This window comes from Eupeodes corollae, chromosome 2 (genome assembly GCF_945859685.1).
Source record: "Eupeodes corollae chromosome 2, idEupCoro1.1, whole genome shotgun sequence".
In the NCBI taxonomy this organism is placed as follows: Eukaryota; Metazoa; Arthropoda; class Insecta; order Diptera; family Syrphidae; genus Eupeodes; species Eupeodes corollae.
The window spans coordinates 39666092-39690992 of record NC_079148.1 but is presented as its reverse complement, the minus strand read 5'-3'; the positions used below and the strand labels follow the sequence as shown (position 1 = coordinate 39690992).

Here is a 24901-nt window from a genome sequence, read left to right as displayed (position 1 = left end):
CAACAAACAACAGCAAGACATAAATAAAAAAATGTTAACATTGCGTTTCCGTTTTGACAAGAAATATCGAATTCATGTCATCACTTTCCCATAAAATAAAATACCCTATATCAGCACCGGCACCGGCAACGAACTTGAAATTGAAATATTATCCATTAATGCATTTGGCCAAATGCGTTAGCTTTGATTTGATGAATGAATTAATTTTGGCTGAAGAAGCTTAAATGCATTTTGTGTTCAATTTGTTTTTATTTCTTTTTATTGTCAATGCTTGTAAGGGATTTGGGATATAATTCTGGAGTATAAATTGATTTCTGAAAGTTCCATTTCATTAGTTCACTTTTTCACGTTCTTGGAGTACCTCATCTTAAAGCAAACAATTTGTGATGATTCTAATTAAGATTGCATTGTCAATTTTGGTTTTGGCCAATATTGGTTCCAGTATGGAGATTATGGACAATACTGTAGTAATGGGTAACCAACCAATGCCTGAGATGGAGCAGCAATCACAATCAGTTAACTCGGAACAAAATCAAGCTTCAAATCAGGAATTTGATTCAAATTCTCCAAGTGTGGAAAATGTCTCATTTGAAAGTTTGGAAAATATGCCCGTGGAGCAAGCATCATTTTTGTTGAAAACTGTTGGTAAGTTAAAATATCAAAAAATCATTGAGTAAATCAAATTTATTTTAAAAACAAACATTCTTTTCTAGCCCAACAAAGCTACCTTCGTCCAAACACTGAGCCTCTATACACTCCAAGTATGGACGAAGTTAAAATGTACCTGATCACCCCACATGGCAATGTCTCAGTTCCACTAGACAACCCTGCAACCGTCTTAAGTAACTACCCACAATTGAGCACTGGAGAAGTGACCATTTTCGTAACTGGTGTTCCATCAAACGCCGAAGATCCAACTGATGCCATATTCGAAGTCATCGAAGCATACAGAGCTCGTTATCAAGTGAATGACAATCAACTTCAGTACACCAATTCATGGGATGTTCCAACCACTGGCAGTCTTATTGTAAGTATAGTTTAGAAACCATATTTCATTTTCTTTAAGAAAAGATAAGACTTTAACTTATCTATATTTTTAGGTTATCGATTTGGGAAATGCACTGTCTAACTTCCATAACTGGGCAACTTTGGACATTGAAGAAGCCGGAAAGATGGTTGGCCAGGCTATTGTGAACATGACCGAAGTGATGCCATACTACAACGTTCATTTGATTGGTCACAGTGTTGGAGCTCATGTTGCTGGTTCTGCTGCAAGACATTTCGCCCAAGAGAAGAACATTCAACTTCGTCGTGTAACTGGTTTGGATCCATCAAAGATCTTCACCGGTGAACAACACATGGAATCGAAACTCAACCGAGGTGTTGCTGATTTCGTTGATGTCATTCACACAACTTCATATGGTGCTGGATCGGATAGCAATGGTGATGTTGATTTCTATCCCAGTGGACCAGGATCAATCCCACCAGGCTCATCGAATATCATCGATGCTATGTTAAAGGCTGTTAGATACTATGCTGAGACAGTTATGCCAGGTGGTGAAAGAAGCTTCATGGGTGTTGGATGTAATTCATTGAAAAACTACAACAAACATCGATGCCATGGTATTCGAGTTCCAATGGGTTATACTACTCCATATGATGTTAAAGGTGATTTCGTGATGAAAGTTAAATCTAAATCACCATACGGAAAGAACGCCAAGGATTCAATGAAAAACTATAGGATGCGTGGTTCAGCATACTAAGAAAGTAGTTGCGATTACTTTTTTTTTTTAAATTTTTTACTTTTAAATTTGTAAGAATAAATTAACTTTGTGGTTGTTGCACATACTTTTTGTGTTTCATTTTCACGTTCTTAATTTAGGTTGATGGTTTCTAAATACTTTTCCATTCTTTATGATACTTTAAAGGTCAATCAAGTTTGCACCTTCTATAAGCTTTTGATTCACAAAATCTTAGCCTTTAGATAACACAGTTTTAATGACTTTCGAGTGTGCATTCGTTATTCCTCAACCAATACAAGTTCATGTCCTTTCCCAACTTGAGAAAACAGTAGCACAATTACATTAATTCTCCTGAAAGACAAGGCAGTTGAAAAAGCTTCCTATAGGCTTCAAAGTGTTCTAATTGATTTTCACCTTGCGTTTTTCCTGTTCAGATTGATATTTTCGTATTTGTACAAAAAAAAAAAATACTTTAATCCTTCTTACCGATCACCATTCTCCAATCTATTTCTTTTTTTCTCTGGTGTTCCGCAACGTAGTCAACTAGATCCTCTTCTTTTTTAATTTATGGTGTTGGAGTTGTCTACAATAATTTTCATGTTTCACATAAATCTAACGATGGGACATTAGATAAGAACTGAATAAATCTTTGTATTCATTGTTGTTAATTTAAAAAGTATCTTTACTTAAAAGCCATTAAACGTTGTTGCTTTCGGCCTATATTGGGTACGCATTATTGCTATTGATATTTTTTACCTCTCTTCTCGTCTTTTAAGCACGCTCTTCAATTCTGCCCACAAAAAACAATCTTAAGGATTAAAATATGAGCTTCCCGAGTTCCAATCTTAAACTTCTCTAAAACCTACGATGTTGGCAGTAATACACTTTTTTGTTGGCTTGGATTTGTTTGTCTTAATCCCTTAAAAAAATCCATCCCATCTCGATTGAAAATAGTGTTTGTTAAACCCTTCATCAAACTCCCAACCCAATCTTTATGATGCAATTTAACAAATGTTACGGTTGACGTTTAGAACAAAAGCTTTAGGATGATATAATGGAGTCGCATAAATTGTATCGGTGTCTTTCTTATAACATTAATTTATATTTCCGATTCAAAAACAAAGCAATAAAACTGAAATTAACAATTATAGACCTATTGCTAAACTTTCATGCATCTCAAAACTTTTGGAAGGCTTGGTTTATTATTCCGTTTCTTTTCATTGCAAGTCCTTATTCCCATTCAACGTGGTTTTCTTAAAGGAAGATCCACTACGATTAACTTAATTGAATTTGTATCAAAAGTTTTGTCAGTCCTCGAGAATGGCCATGAAGTTGATATTGTATACACTGATTACAGCAAAGTCTTTGTTAAACTATCATATAAGATTATTTATTTCAAACTCAGAGCCCTAGGTTTTCCATCTACATTTATAAACTGGATAAGATCTTCTCTTGAGAATAGAACTCATAGAATATAACTCGTTCTCCAGTCCCATACAAGCCACTTTTGGAGTCCCACAAGTTAGTTACCTTAGCCCCTGCTTTTCGTCTTATCTGTTAACGATGTCTACCTTAAATCAAAAAACTCAGATATCCTAATGTTTGTGGATGATAAGACAATTTTTAAATGTGTCTCAAATCCGCCTGATTCCTTACTTTTACGGAATATCTCTTTTGTTTGGTACTTGCATAACTTCTGAGAGTTAAATATAGGTAAATGTAAACAAATGACCTGTTCGCGCAATGAAGCCGTCAACGTAGACGATGCTATTAGAGATGTTGGTATTATATGTGACGAACACTTGAATTTCCACCCATTTTGACCAAGTTATTAATAAAGCTAAAAGATCTCTCAGTTTTATTGCGAGATGGTCAAAAGAATTTTCCAAACCCTATGTAGTCCGACCTCATCTTGAATATGAATGGCAAGTATGGCCCCCTTTTAATGGAAACCATTTAATTAGAATTGAAAATGCTCAAAGACGTTTCGTTCGATTTGCTTTTTGTAGTTTCCCCTGGAATAATATGTACATCCAATTTGCCTCCTTATACCGATCGATTAAAACTGATAGGCTTGCAACCCTTATATATGTAGGGGGAGGGAAAGGAAATAAATTAAATTACTAAAGCGTTTGTTTAATTTTAAGTGGTTTTAATTCACTTTAATATTAAAAATAAAATTATAATTTAAATTGAATTTAGATATCAGAATTATAAAAAAAAAATATAAAAAAAGATTTGATAGTTTAACTTGACTTTCACTTTACTTTTACTTTTCTTGACGTTACTTTTTTGAATAATCGCTTATTGCGTTAAGTTTTATCTTTACAGTCTATTTAGTCGTAAATTATGAATTTAAGAAATGGATTGAATTGGAAATAGTATTTGAATACTTATAGTGTACATGTACAAATGTTTGGTTTTATGATAAGTAGTCATCCTTCATTCGGCCATCCTTCTTGTCGGCTGCCTCAGACGAACAGACATCCTTGGTAAGGTTTCTTCATCGCTAAGATTTCGTAACATCTTCATCACTTTCGCTGCCATCTTTATTTCGACAGGGCTTCATAAAATCAACGGAAGACTAGAAAGAATTTGGTCCCTCGTGAACTCCCACTTTACGAACTTCATATCGGTCGTTTCGCTCGGTTTTAACGACTTCATACGGGCCTAAGTATAATAAATACAGCTTAGTTCCTGGTGCAAATTGAGTTTTTTTTTATCGCAACCAGATCGCCCATTTTGTATTGCGTAGCAGCTTTTCTCTTTCGGTTATATCCCTTTCGATTTTCTTCTTGGACCTTCGCAATTTGTTCTTTAGCTTGGCTTCGCATCTCCTTCCTTTTGTCTTCGTATTATTCAATTAGAAGCTCGTCCATCAGTTGCTTTAGTTCAATGTTCTCTGCACATTTCATACGAACTCCGAACATTAACTCAAATGGAGTTTTGTTTGTGCTTCGAATCACTGTTGAGTTCAAGATTCTTTGCAATCCTGGAAAATGCTTGAACCACTTATCAGGAGCATCGACTGAAATTTTCGTCAACATTTCAATAACAGTCCTGTAGACTCTCTCCACCTGTCCATTTCCCCGAGCAACTCCTGTAACCAGCGAATGGTTAATCTTTTGTTATTCGCAATACTCCTTGAATAGATTAGAGGTGCAGCCAGAACCTCTGTCCGTGATAACTCTCACCGGATCACCGAAAATTTCACTCTGGAACAACATCCTCTTCAGAACTTCTTCAGTACCCGTAGATTTTACCGGAAATATCCAAGTACACTTCGAAAAATCATCGACGATAACCAACAAATGCTTGTAACTCTTTGCTGTGGAAATCATAGGACCAAGATGATCAAGATCATACGTATGGAGTGGAGTATAAAATTTTTCGATTGGATTGAGTAAACACTCCTGCTTTCCGCTCTTTCTCGCACCAAGGATACATGGTATACAATTTGCTATCACTTGTTTAATTTTCGAAGACATGTTTGGTATACAAAAATCTTTTCTCGCCAAAACTTCGACCTTCCTTGCTCGTGTATGCCTCGCAGTACTTCTCTTTGTAGCTTCTTTGGAACAACCAGAGAATAATCTTCATGCTCTTGATGTTTCAAGATATTTGCTATCAGCGAACAAAACTCGTCCGTTTCTTGCGCTTTTCTAACGCGATGTAAAAAACCATCTTCCTCATTATTGCAGGAAATCGACTAAGTGCGTCTACGTGCCTCATCGATGTACCAGCTCTGTGAAGGACTTCGCAGTTAAAATCTTGAAGAAATATTGCCCATCTGGCAACTCTCGTACATAGCTCCTTCTTCCTCATAGTAGCTGTAAACGCCGTACAGTCTATAAATATTTTGAACGGTATTCCCAAAAGATATACCCTTAACTTTTGCAAACACTTTACAACTGCCAAAGCTTCTTGTTCATAGCTGGTAAGATTGCTTTCAGATTTCGACGACTTGTAACTTATATAAAAAACAGGATACATTTCATTGTCATTGTGCCTTTGAAGTTAGACACCTCCGTATCCAAGCTTATTCGCATCTGTATGAAGCTCCGTTTCTAACTCTGGATTGGAGAGCTTCAAAACTGGATCTTTGCACAAAGCATCCTTCAAATTTTGGAAAGCTTCAACTTGACTTGGACCAACACAAAATGGCGTATCTTTACGTAATAACTCAGATAAAGGTTTCGCAAAAACTGCATATCCAGCAATAAATAGCCTTTGAACCAATGTCCAGAATTTTTCGACTTTAACATTTCGAAATCCCACCTGAGATATATAACTCTTTACATATCCCCTTTTTTTAGTCTGCATTTCTCGTCCTATTAATTTAAGTCTAATAAAATTAAAATTGTTAGTTCTTGCAAATAAAAGAGCTTTTGTGTTTGCCGTAGGGCCCACATGAAAACTGATAACAAGAATAAAACAAAAAAATGTTTTAAGTTTAGTTAAGTTATAGCTTCTTTTAAGCTGTATAAATCAAATTATAAACGTATTCAACGGTAAAAATCTTTTTCCTGGAAAAATAACAATTTCATGCTTATTTCTCGCGTGCTATAGTTAAAAATTATTTCTTTTTCCTTAATTACTTTTTAGAGTGGAGCTTTTAACAAATGAGCTTTCAATTGCCTTTGACTTATAAATCCTGCCTTATCAGCATTGAATTGGATCTGGTGAATGTATCAAATTCTCTGGACATTATCTTTCTCTTCCCAAGGGTTTTTAGTGGTGTTTATTCCCGTACTGCCAGAGATCGAATAAAGTCTTCGAACCCCCATATTTAAAAAAACACCCAATGAGTCCTATAGCCGCTATGTGATCGAAGCTATCTTTCTATTAATCTTCTACGAATTTTTAAAAATAACTATTAGAGAACGTTGAGAAATAACCAAAATTCTGTGTTTTGTATCGTCTCCTTTACATTTGAGGAACTTTTGATAACTCTAACATCGTTGATACAAACCGATCTTATATTAAAAAATGATTGATTAATTTTTTTAATTTCTTTATTATAATTTATTTGAAATTCATTTAAATACAAAAATGATGCACAGAAACAACTTGCATGGAATTTCGCATTTCCTTACATACTCGTATATCATATTTTAAAAAAGAAACTACAATAAATTTAACTTACCTAAAATAAAATTAAATAATAACGGCAACGAGAAAAATGTATGTTTTTTTGTTGTTTTAAATTACATTAATTTTCTTATTTTTGTTTTTTACAAATCGGAAAGAAAATATTTCCATCTAGCATACCTTCATAAATTCGCATACAAATATTTAATCAGTCAACTAATTACAACAATATCTAATTTCGAATTGGTCCTTTCGGTATACATCATGGCCGTGGATATGAAATGAATGATGCTATATCTCTCATCATCCACAACTCGAAAAATTCCAAAAGTTACAATCTCAAATTTCAAATTCATCAATTTCAATTAAAATTTTAATCTATTCGTTGCAACCGAGGCCTGCAGACCAATTACACATTCCACCGACTGGGTCATAACTTAAACCTTTAGGGCAGGTATATTCCCAGCCGACAACGCCTCCGGTCTCGAATTTTGCACAGGAAATGAATTTTCTACATGATAACGGATGGGGGAAGTTACCTTGGTCCAAGCATTCGATAATTCCTTTGCCATGGAGGACAACTTTAACCTGCAGAAGCCAGAAGGCAAAGGGAACATCAATAAACTGTTAAATAACTTCCCCTATATACGAGTATAAAGAGGTTGTAGCGAGCTTACCTGTGAAGCCGTTGGCTTGTCTATAACCCTTTCATCACCATCATCGTAATAGTCATAATCACTGGAAGGTTTATATGTTTGTCCCGATGGAGTTTCGATGATTTTATTGAAGGGTGCCGGGGTCTTCTGTGGCCTTCTGCGGCTGATGAAAATTTCCACATTTTCCGGAATGGGAGTGGTCTTTTGTGGCCTACGTAATGATGGTCTTCCTAAAAACGAACATAATTTTAAAATCATTATTGTATTATGTATTTCTCTAAAAATAATTGAAGCTTACTTGTGGACGCTACAGCATAACCCAATCGCCTTGTAATTGGTTCTTCATAGGTTGTGTAACTCGGACTTGTACTCCTGAATATAGTCGTTGAAATTGATACTTTGGCGCTGAGGTCATGGTCGTCGAGATTGTCACCGATTTGATTGTGGAAGAACTTGGATTCTTGAATACTTGATTTGGCAATTTGATCGAGATCTTCTGGAATCGAAGTGTCCAAAAAGAGTGGAGATGTATTGAATTCTATTGGTGCTGGTGGAGTTGTTGTCACAGATGCTGCTGTGGTTGTCGTTGATGGAGGGAAGCGTCTCTTGAAGAGTGGATTTTGCGTTTTCGAAACATCTGTTCCTGTTGAAATAAAATTTATATTTTATCAAAGTTCTATCGGTACAAATATACAAAATTAAGTTAGTTAAGTTTTTGGTTAAAAAAAGATAACAAATTTGGTGAACAGAACTGATTTTTTAAGAAAAGGGAACAAACATTTTAACTTTAATTTTAAACGGGAACATACAACAAAATAGTCTCTTTTATATTTTTGGGATGTTTGAGGAAAAAAAAAAAACATTTACACAAAGGAGCCAGTTTAGGATAAGGTTATAGACGTTTTGGAATATCTTTTTAAGAATAATATGATTTTTAAAAACTAAGATTTAGCTTTTTTACTACAATAGTGAAAAACTTCTTGCAGTAAAAATCAGGTTTTATCGCCTAAAAGTTAAAGAATGTATCACTTTTCTAATGTATTGAGTTCTTAAAAACGCCCTTGAATATTTTGATAAAACTACATTGGTCGACAAGGGTTTCTTACTGATAATGAAATAACAATTCTCCAGTGGGTTTTGATGGTATTAATTCAAATAAGATTTCAAAATTAATGTATCACGTCAGGTCAAAAAAAAACACGTATTTAACGTATTGATGCTATCTAAATTTATGAATAAGTATTTTTTCAATAAAATCCGTATTGGTTTTCCAAGTCTATAATCTCTTTAAAAAAATGTATATTAATATACATATATTTAGAGTATTTGCAAAATATTCATAAGTTGATAGATTTCTTTTACAATCGATTTTCAACAGAAAAAGTAAAACCGTTTGAAAGTAAGTTTTGTTATTGTAACGAATCTTTTGTGAAGGCAATTCTATAATGTCAAGTTTTTGAAATATATTTTAAAATATGAAAATAATGTTGAATACGGGTATTTTTAAAACTTGAGCAAGTCATTCAAATTTTATTTTTGGTAAAAAATCGACAGTTTATTTTTATATTTTTTTCTTTACTTGGCTTCTTTTAATAAAAAAAATATTTGTATTGCTTCAGAATTGCACCCTTCATAGAACCGTTCTTTTGTTTTTAAGTTTTCCATAGAACTTATAAACCGATTTCAATAATTTATTTTGATGATAAAAAATTTCAATTTATTTTTTGTTGATTTAAGAAAAAATACTGATTTTCTTTTTAAAATACGATATCTCGAAAATGGGTCATCATTTTTTTAAACGATAAGCAAATTTAAAACGTGTAATATTAAGCTTAAAATAACTACATACTAAAAATATAATATATAAACTAAACTCGAAAAATTGTAAGTATACACAATTTTAAATCAAGGTTGTTTTGATTAAATAAATGAGATTTAAATTTTTGAAAACAAACTTATTTTGTATGTACATTTTTTAATTTTAAATCATAATTACTATTTATAAATAGACTCTTTTGGACACAGGAGCAAGTTCGTGTAACCCAGTTGTGCATTTGGTTTTTAAAGAATTTCCTTACATTAAAAAATCATCATCCAAATGATGAATTGAAAAAAAATTAGTAAAAGATAAAAGAAATATAATTTTGTTTAAATTCCATTTCTACATGAATACTGACGCCTTATTTTAAGCACCAAACATTTTATGAAAGTACAATCTAAGAGGTTTCCCTCTAAGAATTGTAAAAATATTTCACTTATATATAGTAAAACCAGCTTAAAAGAAAGTAACATAAGAGAAAAACTTGCTTATCTGAAACACATTTCTATCCCCGACTAATATCTTTTAAAATACTCCCTTTTACCAGAAACAATTTTTTAGTTTAAGTTTATTAATAATTTTTCGGTAAGGTCAATTTTGTTCATTTATTCGAATCCGCTTACTTGATATTTTTTCTATACCAAACTTTTTCGTGTACACTCTATCTCTCTTTTGTCAGTAGAAATTGAGATAAAATATTTGAATTTGGTTTTAAATTTAATGTAAAACTTTTTTTTTTCCTAAAATTTTGGAGATTAAAGTAAAAATAGTGTTCTTTTATTGTAAATAATAAAACGCTGAAAGTACGATTATCTAAATTATTAAAAATATTATTTTTTTAAGGAAACTCGCCTATTTCAAAACATTTGACCCATGGCCTTATTTCTTGTTTAAAATATCTTTTAAAAATTGAAGGCTAAAAATTTGAAAGTTTGTCATTATTCAACTGACATGCACACTATGAAAAGCCCTTTTAAAACAAGAAGTAAATATCAAATTTGAATGCCTTTCATGTTCATCGTGTTTTGTTGTTGTAAAATACAATACATTTTTACCAACTTTAGTAGCATTTGCTTACTTTTTTTTGTGTATTTTATTTTTTTAAGAAAAAAAATGCTGTTAAATGGAAAACAATTTCTTTGAGATAAAATTAGCTTGAAGCGATAATCTCAAATTTTTACCAAATTTTATTCCTCGTTGCATAAAATTATTTTGGAGATTAAATTATTTTTTGTTCGTAGAATTTTCGAGATGACAATCTTTTTTTTATAATAAACGGGCACTCAAGGGGTTATTAATACCCTTAACATTTTAAAAGTTTAAACACAGTGCGAGCGTTAGGAAAATAGGGAAGGATTAAAGAGGAGATACCGATGCAAATTGGTCTTAAAGTTTTGAATATCAAAATGATAGGGAAAAACAGAGCTGGGTAAAGCATTCCATATTCTCGATGTGAGGTTAAAAAAAGAATCTCTATATTTGACAGTACGTCCGCAATTGAGCTCAAGGTTAAACTGATGTGCATTCCTAGAAATACCAGTATTACGGCTGAATTGTTTTAGGGGTAGGGGGGAATGCAACTGGCTAATTCGATAGAACACTGTTTATAAAAATATCGGTAGAACAACGAAAGGCATGAAACATTGCAGCGGTGTTCAAGTGACGTAACTGTTTTGGTTATAGTTCTATTGCCTATCATCTTCAAAGCTCGTTTTTGGATCCTGTCCAAGATACTTAAACTTGCTTTAGGGGCACCTGCCCAAATATGCGAGTTATATTCAAGTTTTGGACGAATGAAGGCTTTATAAATTACAGCCAGATCAGAAGAGGTGACAAATTTTTTGCGCCGTCGGAGAAATCCTAAGCACCTAGCAGCATTTTTTGCAATATCGAATATGTGAGCATTCCATAAGAGGTGAGCTGTGATATTCTTACCGAGTACTGAAAGTTGATTAGTTTCCTGGATGCAAGTGCCGCTCATGGATAGCGGCGTCGGGGGTGGGTTACATTTTAACGACAAGAGACAGCATTGAGTTTGCGAAGCATTAAATTCTACACGGTTTTTGATTCCCCATTGTACATTGCTGTCGAGATCAGAATTTAATGAGCTAATCATACGCTGCCGTTGAAGGTCCGCATCCGAAGGACAAGGATGAGAATCTAAAAACGAATATGAAAAGCTGAGGGTACTGTCATCAGCGAAACAATTTCGTGGGTTTGAAGTTTCAGACAAAAGATCAATTATAAAAATAAGGAAGAGCGTCGGAGACAAAACAGAGCCCTGGCGTATACTAGTGAATATCAGATTTGAACCCGTCCAATACTACTTGAATTGAACGGTCCGAAATGTAATTTCTAACCCAACGAAGAAGGAATTCATCAACACCAAATGCACGCATTTTCGATAAGAGAGCTTGATGCCAAACTCTATCAAATGCTTTTGAAATATCTAGTGCAATAATCTTACTTTCTCCAAAACGATGGAAAGATTTTTTCCACTGTTCGGTGAGATAAACCATGAGATCACTAGTGGACCTATTGCAACGAAAGCCATACTGCCGGTCATTAAGAAGCTTCCGTTCTTCAAGATATTTCTTAATCTGATAATTAATCCCTTTTTTTACAAGTGACCAGAAATGTTTACTACCTTTGGGACATTGTAGTATTTTTTGTCTTAATTTCTGGTCATGCAAAAATTTAGTTCGTCGAATATGGCCGTTGCAAGTCTTTCTAGCTTGTTTGAACTTATTCCGGTTTTCCTCAGGGGAGTTGGCTTTATAAATCCGGAACCATGTTCTCTTTAGTTTGATTAATTTTACACTATTCGGGATAAAATCTCTCATTCCACAAAGAATTAAATTTGTAACCATATCTGCGCTGGAATCTACGTCACTATCGAGGAAGCATAGTGACCAGTTAAAGTTCCTGAAGAATTCATTGAGACGGTCCCAGTTGGCTTTCTCATACTGCCAAACGGTTCTCATAAGAGTTTTTTTCTTTAACTGGGTTTTTTACACATGAGAAATTCGCAGATACGATACAATGGTCTGATGTGCCTAGATGTGCCTATCATTCTTTTGTTTTCAGTTTTTTAGATTTAAAAAAAAAGTCAATTGGATTTTTTCCCCAAAAATAAACATGTTTGGTATCACGTTATAGAACTCAATTTTCTTCAGAGTCCTTTTTGCATGTTTCTGGATTATTATCTGTATACAAACATTTATTTGAATTTGATATCTCTACTGGTTCTTGAGCTATAGACGATGAAAGACACTTCCCGAACTTACTGACGTACGTACACACGTACGTACAGACATCTCTCTAAAAATCTATACTCTAGGGACATTGAAACGTAGAGAAATGTCAAAATTTTTATATCGACAAATTAGACCGATTACAATAACTTCCTATGGAAAGTTAAAAATAAAATATCTGAAATTTAATCGTGACTTCGTTGTTATTTATTCATGTTTTCATGTTTATAGCTTCACTTCAACCTACTCAACGAATCAACTTAGCTGATTTATTTTTTCTTCAATTTAATTTTGCAAAATACTTATTAACACTTCATGCATTTGCATTTATTTATTTTTATTAAGTAGATAAACAATTTCTCTAAGTGCTATGTCTCTTATTATATTACAAATGAATTCAACCTTCAAGGTAAACAAGTCTGATGTACCATCTGCCGCGAGATCACCATCCGCGCAATAATTATAACTTCTTGTTTGCATCTATGAATCTATAATAATTGTAGTTTGTTTGCATACCAAACATTAACATCTAACAACACTTAGATAGTCAATTATGAAATCTTGAAACACCAGCATGAACAAACCATCGCTGGAAAACTTAAATCCAAACGACAGAAGCCAGTAATTGCTGGTATAGGATTGGACACATGTTAATGAATTAAATGAAGAAAAAAAGTAAAGATGTGTTTATTATGTGCCTTGCTGTAAGCTTTTATGTGGATATTTTGTATGTTTCAGCAGATTCAACAAGAAATCTTTATAATTGTGGCTATATTGCTAATATTTTGCAAGAATTGGAAAACTTTTTTAATGTAGGCATAGTTGTTTTTAAATAACGAAATATTTGCAAGATGTGCCTACTCGTATATAAAGAGGAAACTTGATTGCGGTATTTGATTTTATTTATAAAAATGTGTGGTTTCAACATTATTTGCATAATGTTTATTTACCTTACCTACTCAAACTCATATTAACCGTTCGAGATGTACACATAGATAATTAAAATTAAACTTGAATCGAATAAAATGCACCAGTGCGTTAACTCAGTTAAAGAGCTACCTATAACATTTATAGCTGCGTAAAAAAGGCAACCTCTTTAATTCTTACACTAAATACCAGCTACAATTTAATCCAACAACGAGGATGTACTCGAGTACCTTCAGTTGAAATTTAAACTGATTACTATCGAAGTTCGAACGTCAGCTCTTTTGTTTCGAATGCATAACATTGTTTATATTTAAATTATTTGTATGCATTTATTCAAAGATCATATAAGTCGTTTCTAAAATTTCATCTACCACTCATTTTAAGTGTCTTAAGGCCTATTGATAAATTATTCACAAAATCTTTAACGTATTTCACACAATCTATGACAAACAATCACACATTGGCGCTCTTCGCCCATCATGTTTGCATTAAAATCAATGTTTATTTTTGTCTTCTTCTGAATATCAATACGAAGCCAATCCTCCATTAGTCATGTTTATCAAAGAGACAAATTTATTTATCTTCCAAAACACACCTTGTAATAAGTCAGTTAATGATAAAAGTCAAGATTTCAGCTCAAAGTAACTGTCACTCAAAAAAGTCCCAAAGAAGACATGAAAACGTAGAGTTAAAAAAGGACGTTTAAATTAAATTCCTCACATTCTATTATGTATTCAAATAGTGAAACATTCAACATACACATAACATTTTATAATTTATCTTTCAACTTTTTTGGGATACCCGGAAACCGAATGTTACTTATTTCAAAATACAGACAACAACAACAAAGATTCACCAAATCTTTTTTATTAGACTTGGTTTAATGAATTCCATCGCCACCGCATTGATTCATCTCATTAACTCAAACAAGAAGGCTTGAAACAATAAACAAAAATGTTATGATGATGAAGAAATACAAGTTCAAAACATAAAAGGGAAAGTGTTTACACACGCATCCGACAGCTAAAACTTCCACAGTTGCCAATTTAAACTTGAAACAAAACTACTCTTAACCCACATGCAATCACCACTTATAACATAGTAGGTTCCACTATCCTCTATGCCCATACAATTAACTATATTAAAATAGCCCTGACTATAACTGTCTTTCTGACTCATAAGGTAATGCAAATAATCATGAAGGCAGAGAGATAACATACGGAATGCAGTTTACATAGCCTTCTCCCACCGACAAAGTCAACAATACATCATATCAGTGGCGGAGCAGCGACGGTGTGGCGGCCGTACATGGTCAAGCTTCTATTAACTTTGTAAAGGGTGCTTTGTTTTATACTTTCATCGAAAGTTTTTACGTTCCATTGCCTCTGTGTCCATAATGATATAAGACATTTAAGAGTTTCAAATCACAAATATGGTGGAACTGACTCTTCTATTAACCTAACTTACAAAAAAACACCCTGTATTTATATGAATTCTCTATATACTTACCAACTTCATCAGATGTCTCCGCTGCTGGTTGCGTACTCCCACTACCACTACCGCTTGACGTTGAAGCCGTCGTCGTCGTGTTTGCTGTTGAATTTGTGTTTAATCTATTACCGTTCAAGGGTCTGGTGAATTTACGTCGTATCACACCTGATGGAGACTTTTGATTTGACAGTTTATTAACAGTTACGAACGTGATATCATTTGAAGACGTAGTTGCTGGTGCCGCCACCGCTGTCGAACCAGTGGTGCTGATAGTCGATGTGATGATCTCAACCGGATTCGATGAAGAAGATGATGACATTGCCTTCGCTGTTGGCTTGAGCTTCGCCGATATAGTAGTTAGATAATTCGGCCTAGTACGTCGATTATTCTTGAAGAGACTGGTTGTTGGAGTAGAAGCATCATATTTTGTTGTGATACTACTGATCGTGGAAGTGCCATCCGTGTTGTTTAGTTCATCGGTAGAATTGCTGGAAGCAGGTTGTGTTGTGGTGAAAAGACGTCTTCGTAGATTTGGACGACGGACCGGAACCTTTGTGCGGACCTTAAATAAAATTATAAAAAAACATAATTATTTTAAATTTTTAAATATATATATAATTTGTTGTTGCTTTGGGTTTTGTAGTTTTATTTCTCTATTTTTAATTACTGTTTTCTAAATTTAGTGTGCAGCTATTTTTCCAACTATGGTGTGCAAATCAAATCTACTTAAATAAATAGATAAAGCGGATACACTGTGTTGAATATATATAAAAGTATATATTTATAAAATATAGTGAAAAGTTAGAGGAAAAAAAGATATCAAATTCTACCAGATTAAATAATCAAAGCATCAGATAAAATAAATATGTATTTTTGTTTTGATTCTCAAATGTCACTGATATATTATAGATTCAGTGATTTGCATAGATTTTTCAAATATCATTTTAATTATAGAATCATTTTTTTTTTTCATGTAGGATGAAGCTTTAAATGAATTTGTTTTGTGTTTTGAGTTTCGATTTTTTTTTGGATGAGTGTAATTTGATTTAATTAAGTGGTATAATGTTCAAAATGTTAATTTAAATTTAATTGCGTAGTTCATAGCGGATGTTTTATATTTTTATTTCGATTTGTTGTTTTCAATAAGAAGCAAACTACGCACTCATAATATAATTCCAAATTTTATTTTATTGAATGTGGTTATTGAAATATCATTCCAATTACAAAACAAATTACTTATCGATGTAGTTTTTGGATGCAAATAATATTTTTAATTCAATTTGATTATGACATAGCTCTGAGGTCGTGACTAAGTATTTTATAACATTTGATAGATATAAAATACATGACTTGATTCTAGAAGGATGTCTATATTTTGTTATATCGAATGTTTATTTTGGGAAAAAGAATTTAAATTAAAATAAAATTGTTTAAGTATGTAAGAAAGTAGGTAGGTTAATTTGTTTATAGAATCAAATAAAAGTAAATAAGTTTGAGTCATATACATATGAGTCATATAATGGTACTCTTAAAACAAAGGGTAAAGGCCATCTAACATGAGTAGGCGTACCAGATTCTACTTCGCAAACATTCTTTCTTAGTCATTTTTAAATTTACATTAATTTAGAAGTATATTATCTTCTCTCACGTCCAGAATGCTTTTAGATAAAAAATCAAAAAGATCAATGTTAAATTCGTTTAAAATTAATAAGATCTTCCTTTTAATCAAGTTAATCAAATTCGTTTAAAGTTAAAAAGATCTTCCTTTTAATCAAGTTTACATGCGATTTAGTTTTTTCATTTAGCATAAATTTGGTAGGCTTGAATTGAAAAGTCAATTCGATTACTATGTTATACTAGTCAGCCTTTTACTGTTTAAAGATACTTAATATAACTCAAGATCAGTGATAGATTTTTATATCAAGGTAACCAACATTAATATTCAATTTTCAACTTTTAAATTTATTAAATCAATACAGAATTCAATCTTAGTAAGGAAACAAGTAGTAGGTAGACAAAAATTAAGAGTTTGCAATTAAGTCTTTCATTTGGTTATACCAGTTAACAAAATAAGCAAACTGCAGCGACAAAACAAGTATCTAAAAATGGAATCGGTGGTTACTAGTTTACTTTAATTTTTTGCTAAGTATTTGGCATATTAAAAAACATTTAGTAAAATAAATATATGAATATTTTTGTACAAATTTTGGTCAGTATTTACTTTTTTACTTTTAATTTTTTTTAGATATTTATCTTTGATCATGAGCAAGCTGCTAGGAAACCTGAACTATGTATGGTGAAGTACCCACTGCATATAGTATAAAAAATCAGTTTAATCATGTGTATTTTAAAGTAATATGCATTAAGAATAACGTATTATAATTTTCCGCAGCTTTATGCGCTTCTTCTTTCACAATCAAAACAATTTTTATTTTTCGCTCTATGAAATTAATTTTTACCGAAATTTTTAAATATGTAGGTATAGAACTTATTTTGACTTGAAATACATATTTTTAGCATACAATATTTTGTAGATACAGAACTTTGTAATTGAGTGTTTTGACAAACAACAATTCAAATAAGTTGTATTTTGTCCACAAACCATTTAGTATGACAAAATCAAAGAAACCGTGATCCTAAATTTATCATGCAGAGAAATCATTACAAAATTGGTCCTAAGAAAAGTCAAAGTCTAAAAAGACAAACTTGAAAAAGTTATAGACAATGACAAAATCAAAAATAGTTTATTTTATTTTGCTGATCACTTCTGAAATAAAATGATATGTTTTGTAGATAGTAGATTTCTAAAAAAATTTAATGAAGATCGGCTGGTTTTACAAATAAGATAAGAATCATTCTTTTATAGTTGTATTTTTTATGTTATTTTATATAAACATAGTTAACATTTTATAGGTTTCATTGGGACACTTGTATGTTCCTCTTTAATTTTAGGTTGAGTATTTTATTTTGTTTAGCAATATTTTTTATCAACATTTAAAAAATGAATTTTTTGGAAAGTAAGAAAAGTCGAACATAGAGATTTTTCCTAAATAAACAACCAAACATCAGAGTAAACAATTTTTATTCAAAAAATATATGAATTTTTTAAGATGATACATTATTAAAAATATTTGTTTATATACATAAATATTTTGTAACTTTTTTAAAAATGTTTATTTTTAAGAGATTTGGTATTCAAGTAAGTCAAGGAATTGCCCTCATAGACTATAAAAGTTAAAGAAGTAAAATTTTTCATTTCCATCAAAGTTTGGAACTTATTTCATCAGAAAAACAAACTATTTATTTGCCTTGTTTTATATTTCTGGTTAAAGAATGTTGGTGGCTGCAGTCCTTCATATAGCCTGAACCTGTCCATTTGGTATTTCTAACTAAGTTGACATATATTCACAAAACAAATTAAAATGAGTGTGTTCATTGATCAATTACGATTGGTCCACATTAAGGTTGAAATATAACCAACCTTTTTTTTAAAGTTCAGTTGCTATATTTAGAAATAATAAATTTAGAGAAAAAATCATTGTTTTAGATTTCTATTTTATTCCTAATGCTAATGTTGACAGTTAAACAATTACAGATTCATAAATTTTCAGCATTTCAAAAACCAAAAACTGAATTTTAGAAATTGAAATTGATTTTAAATAATTTGCAACTGTAGAAAATGTTTCATGTTAGAATTTCGATCTGTGGCCAGAAAAAAAAATGCAGATACTATTTAAAATTTCTATCAAACATTAAACTAAATTTAATTCGTAGTTTAATATTTAAAAGCCCACCATAGGCAAATTCTACAGAGATTAAGTTCGCTTAAAAAACATTATAAAATGAATGATTGATTTATTCAAAATAAAAAAAAAAACTACTAAATAAATAACAAGTCCATTTCAATTTGATACATAAAGATGCAAAAAAATGTTTAACCTTCTATAGTGCTCAATATAATTTATCATTTTTATGACTAAATGTGTAAAAAGTGATTTGTCTGCTTAAATTCATGGTCAATTCGAAAAGCACACTCCTCAATGAATCTTTAAATCAATATTTAATGAATCCTACTCAAAATTTAATAAAATACAAACACTTTAATCATTTTATTCAATCTGCATTCAATTCAAAGCCAAAAACAAAATATGATAATATCGGTGAATATTTATTTTGAAATTAAAGTCAATTGCATTGCGTGTGCTTTGTGCACGATCACTTTCCAAGAATATGACGGTTACTTGAATTAAAATTCTTTCAGCATTTTCTATGCAAATTTATTTGTATCTGCAATTCACCTTTTTTTAATCTAACTTCCAGGGCATGAATATAAAAGATTCCTACACCAAATGAATTCGCAATATAATTAAGTTGAATTGAATTTGTTTTTATTCACTGCACGTTTATCGCTTTATACTTGATCATAAATGAAGCTTAAAAAAATGCAACATATAAAAATATGGCAAAAATCCCGTTGAGGTTTTATTTTGTATGACATTCAAGACACTCATTATACGCACATGTGATTCAATGATATAGTTATTGATGTTGACTTGGATTCATGACAAATCTTTAATAAATACAAGTATTTTCACAATTTTGTTACATATTTCATTTATCAATAAAATTAAACACAAAACCTCTAGAAAACATTTTTATTTTTCAAACTATTTTTATACTTTCACTCTTTCGCTAAAAAAGAGTTTGAAATGTTTTTCATTCCTTTTTATGATTATCTACCTCCTCAATCAAATTTAAAACAATAAACTAGTATCTACGTTACAACTATCTTTTTAATTTATCGGAAATGATATAATCACATCACACACGAACGGAATAATTATAGCTCGTGAAATTTGTCAACTTAATCTTTTATGACCCAAAATTTGTAAAATCTCATCAAATTACATAATAGTTTAAAAATGAAGGTTCAAGTTTATTAAAAAACTTTAAAAACTAAAAAGAAGCTTAATTATTGTGAATATTTTCTTTATTAATAATAAAATTTCTCATCACGTTGCTAATTAGTGTGAGAATTGATATTAATCAAATTTAATTGCTGAGACATCGATTTTTGTGTTTGTCTTTTAAACTTTGGAAACTTGTTTGGGTTTTATGTTTTGGGTAAATATTTTGGCTGTAATTTGATTTCGATAGCCCTGAACTCTGAGACAGAACACAAACAAAAAAATGATGAATGTCAGACACTTTTGCTGCTGCACAACATGATATCAAATTAATTAAAACAAAAATTTACAAAACGATGATAAGGAGATATATAAGTGGCAGCTGATAGTATTGTGACATGTTATTGATGTTTAACATGTTCTTTTAACTGTCGGGTGCCATATTAAAGAAATAAAGGAATTTTTAATAGATTTTTTTTGTACTATCAGTTGCTCAGTTGAATATCTTTCATTGTTCAATTTTTTTGTTTAAAATATAACATTCTGTGGATTCTATCACATTCAATCAATCTTTCTATTACTAATGCTTCTTAATATATCTTGACACATGAAATTCAAAATAATTTGTGTGCTTTCAGGTCAAAAAGCTCATTAATAAAATACGCAAAACTAAGCGAACTTGATCTTGCCATGTTTCAAGGCTATATCGTTGCTAGTCTTGTAATTTATTATTGCCATGAATCAGGTGCAGTTTTTTAGATGTAAGTTAAAAGATAAATATTTCTACGACATAAATCAAAACATGGAAACTTGAATAATGTTTGCATACTGAAGATTCTTTTACGATAAAACATTGAGCAAAAAGGGTGCTTAAATATTAAGGAACGAAGTTGAAAGTAAACCACACCTAAACGTCAAGTTTTTTTTGCATTTCAAATGACATTTCTCATTTTCAGATTAATTCAGTTTTAAAAGATACAAAATCGAGTAATTCAGACTTATTGCGAAAATAGGCGTTCTTATGGTGCGAATTGGAAGATATAAATGTCGGTAATATGTGGTTTTGAAAGGACGGTGCCACTAGCCACACAGCCAACTAAACAATGGCTCTTTTGTGCGACCATTTTATCTCACTTGGATCTTGTGATTTAATTTCATTGGACTTCTTTCTTTAGGTTTATTTGAAAGAAATGGTATACTTCAATAAGCCAGCAACAATTCAAGAGCTAAAGGATGAGGTAATGTGCCGAAATTAACGACATACGAGTAGAACCTCAATTATGCCTCAGCTTCACTGAAAATTTGGACAATCGGATGAAGATGTGCCGCTGAAGTCACGACTGCCATTTGGCCGATATTTTGGTCCATACAAAATAGAACTATACCAAAATTATCATAATGAAAAGAAATAACAAAGAATATCCTTGATCAATTGTGTTTTATTTAAAATCAAAATAGATCCTTAAGTTAACGACCCTTTACATTTGGGCCAATATGGAAAAAGAGAAACTTACGTATGATTGACTGCAAAATGTTCACCAATATATTAAAGCGAAAATAAACAATTGTTATTTGTTGTTAAAGTGTGTATAGTTACAATTTTGAAAAAAGCGTAACTTTTGCTTGTAAAATGTCAAAAGATTACAGTTTCAAAAGTTACGTGGTATCTACAATTCTAATAACCAGTAGCACATTATTATTGTAATTTTAAAACAACTATGTATCGATGAGCTTGTACACATCTATTATTACTCAAAACACCTACTGCTTCAACTATTTTCACAACATTGACATTGAATACTACTACTTCTACTTTTTGAAACGATAAAGGTGTTTCTTCATAAAAGTTTTAATGCAACAAATAATATAAAAATAATTACAAAAGACAATATCGTATCCACGCATGAATAAATTCATTCAATTTAAAAAATTTCTTCATCAATAATTCTTTATAATTGCAGTCATCATTTTACTTAAGTATTTTCTGGCGACCATTTTAATAGCTAGCCATTACCTAACATACTGCCTACAGTAAAGGTTTAATGGGGCAAGAAATTTAACATGATACTTCTATCAGTTGTATTCTATAAAATTTATCGAAAACACTTATAGAAGTTGTTCCACTAAGAGGTCTAGTCCAGTGAGATTCACTTTGTCCACACCATCTTAATGGTCATACATGAGGGGATGGATGGTCATACACATGTGGACAACAGAAAAAGTAATTGCATACAAAACAAAATAAAATAAATAGTTACCAGAAAAATAGCAAACTTGAAGAAGATACTTTGTATATTTAAATTTTATATATTGTACATATATATGCGACTACAAACTCCAAGAACCTGTGGACGTGACTCTTGACATATTGTTTTTAATTTAAAACTAGATAATCTATAAGATTATAAAAAGTTGTTGTTTTTGTTTTCTTTTCTTGATTGGATGTCGGATGAGGCAATTTTTGATCATAAAGTGAGATAGGTTTTAGAATCTTATTTTTTAATTTTACTTGCACACAGTGGGGCTATGAATATGACCATAAAGCGATAAGCACATGAAACAAAATACGAGCAATTAGAAAAATAGGAAAGGATTCATTCGGAATTGATTTTGAATTCTATTTCAAAAATATATGAAGGGGGAGGCAAATAGAGCTATCAATATTTTTATATAAAAGTTTCTTATGGGGAAATACTTGGAATATTTTCAGAGCCTCCTTTTTGATTGGAAAACACACAATGTTCTTGTTAGATATATTAATAAAGTCGGAGCACAAAGAGCAACACTATTCTTTGCGTATGATAAAATGAGTTTGATTTTAAAATTTGGTTTGGTTAACGAGATTTTTGGTCGAAAACCATTTTTTTTTCAATTTTTAGTAACGTTTTACTTTTTTGAACGGTTTTATTTTTATACAAAAAATACAGATTGGATTCTTTAAAGACAATATCTTACGCTAACAACCAAATTAAGAACAAAATAAAAATCAATACCTTCATTTGTTCAAATAGTATCGAGAAACAAACCATTTTTTTACCAATTTTCTGTAGCATTTTGTATAGATTTTGATTTTTATGATAAAAAACTATTCGATTTTTAGAAAAATTTAATTGAATGAAAACAACAGTTTTTAAAAAAATTAAATTCGTTTAAAGCCAATATCTCAAACAAAATATATTTGAACCAAAAATCAATGTTCAACAACTTTTAGTGGAGTTTTTCTTTAAAGTTATTATTTATTGTAAGAAAATGACAATTTGAATTTTCTCTTGCATACAAAATTTACATAAAGTTATTAACTTTAAATAGGAAGTTATTGTATTGGGTCCGATTCGTCAAATTGAAAATTTTGACATTTCTCGACGATTCAATGTCCCTAGAATCGAAATAAAAGATTTTAGAAGATGTTTAACCCTAAATATCTCACGAACCAATGACGCTATTAAATTTTATAATATAAATGATAACATTTATAATATAAATGATAACATTATACTGAACCAGTATATTTTGGAAAAAAATTAAATTAACGTTTTTTTATAAATCAAAAAAACTGTAAAAAATTGTCACCACGAAGATTTTACGAATAAAATATGATTTCATCTCCAAAACACTTTTGTGCAACGAAAAATAACATTTTTAACATCTGAAAACATTTTGAGAAAAATCAAAATGACTGTTTTTTATAAAAAATAAAAACCTAAAAAAACATTACTCAAAGTTTTTAAAAATTGATTTTCGACACAAATATATGGTCAAAAATTTAAGATTATGGCTTTCAACTTATCTTATCTTTTAAGAAATATTGTTTTGAACATTTGGTAAAATTTTGTGAAAAATCGAATTGGCAGTTTATTTTAACAAAAATAAAAACCTAAACAAAATAATTAATAAAAGTTGGTAAAAATTGATTTTCGACTTAAATATCTTTTCAAAACTTTAAGATATTGTCTTTAAACTTTTTTATTTCACAGAAAATATTGTTTTTCATAATTCAGTAGCTTTTTAACTTCCCATAGGAAGTTATTGTAATGGGTCCGATTTGTCAAATTGAAAATTTTGACATTTCTCGACGTTTCAAGGTCCCTAGAGTCGAAATAAAAGATTTTTAGAAAGATGTCTGTGCGTGCGTGTGTACGTACGTTTGTACGTCCGTACGTTCGCGACGTTTTTTCGTCGTCCATAGCTCAAGAACCAGAAGAGATATCGATTTCAAATAAATTTTGTTATACAGATAATAAGGCGGAAAGATTCAGAAAGGGCTCTCAAGAAAATTGCGTGGGTGGTTTTTTTACCATAGCAGTTTGAAAAAAAGGTGAAAATTTTGGTTAACCCTAAATATCTTACGCAGTGGACTAACAACAACATTGGCCACTCCGTAATTCTAAGGTACTTAGAATCAATTCCAAAGCACACAGACTACACCATCCCCCAACTACAATTCGATAGGAATTTCCAGATTTCTATACCTACCAGATCTTTTTGGGAGGATAGGACATTCTTGGAGGATGAGTCAATCCACTTTTACACAGATGGCTCAAAGACCAATGAAGGGGTTGGTGGTGGTGTGTACTCTGAACGACTGAAATTAAGTCTCTCATTCCGCCTTCCCAATCATTGTAGCGTGTTCCAGGCGGAACTTTTTACGATTAAGGAAGTCTTGTCTTGGCTCAAAGAAAACGTGATATCAACATCTGATATCCGTATTTTCTCCGACAGCCAGGCCGCTATCAAATCTCTAGTCTCTACAAACTCTATAACAGTCCATAACTGTCGATCATCTCTAATGGAGATGGCGCAACAGTTTAATATTCACCTTTGCTGGGTGCCGGGCCATAGAGACATTCCAGGTAACTGTAAGGCAGATGAACTCACCAGGAACGGTACAGTACAACCCATCCTACCACGTTTGGCAAGTACTGGCATACCAATCGCTACTTGTAAACTGCTACTAATGCAAGACGCTGTGAGGAGGGCAGGCACCAGGTGGACCAACATCACCACGCCACAAAAA

The 24901-nt window shown here is 31.4% G+C and overlaps 2 protein-coding genes across 2 annotated transcripts in view; one reads left to right on the top strand and one right to left on the bottom strand.

Annotated features, from left to right (window-relative positions):
* Positions 1–332: 332 nt before the first annotated feature.
* Positions 333–1848, top strand: LOC129947681 (vitellogenin-1-like). The gene is made up of 3 exons (XM_056058342.1): positions 333–645; positions 714–1027; positions 1101–1848. The coding sequence occupies exons 1-3, from the start codon at positions 387–389 to the stop codon at positions 1761–1763; spliced, it is 1236 nt and encodes a 411-aa protein (XP_055914317.1). The 5' UTR covers positions 333–386; the 3' UTR covers positions 1764–1848.
* A 4891-nt stretch (positions 1849–6739) lies between these two features.
* Positions 6740–24901, bottom strand: part of LOC129944870 (mucin-17) — a 121686-nt gene continuing 103524 nt past the window's right edge. The window contains exons 12-16 of the mRNA XM_056054532.1: positions 21653–21723; positions 14999–15542; positions 7788–8132; positions 7511–7719; positions 6740–7421 (exon numbers count right to left, since the gene is read on the bottom strand). Coding sequence (XP_055910507.1) covers positions 7212–7421; positions 7511–7719; positions 7788–8132; positions 14999–15542; positions 21653–21723 — 1379 coding nt within the window. The 3' untranslated portion in view covers positions 6740–7211. The remainder of the gene's footprint in view (positions 7422–7510; positions 7720–7787; positions 8133–14998; positions 15543–21652; positions 21724–24901) is intronic.

What these genes read in the sequence shown, in the direction of transcription:
- LOC129947681 (XM_056058342.1), top strand. Translation starts at nt 387, where the DNA reads ATGATTCTAATTAAGATTGCATTGTCAATTTTGGTTTTGGCCAATATT. An exon ending in ATTTTTGTTGAAAACTGTTG is followed by an intron (nt 646 to 713) that starts GTAAGTTAAAAT and finishes ATTCTTTTCTAG; the next exon opens with CCCAACAAAGCTACCTTCGT. An exon ending in CAACCACTGGCAGTCTTATT is followed by an intron (nt 1,028 to 1,100) that starts GTAAGTATAGTT and finishes CTATATTTTTAG; the next exon opens with GTTATCGATTTGGGAAATGC.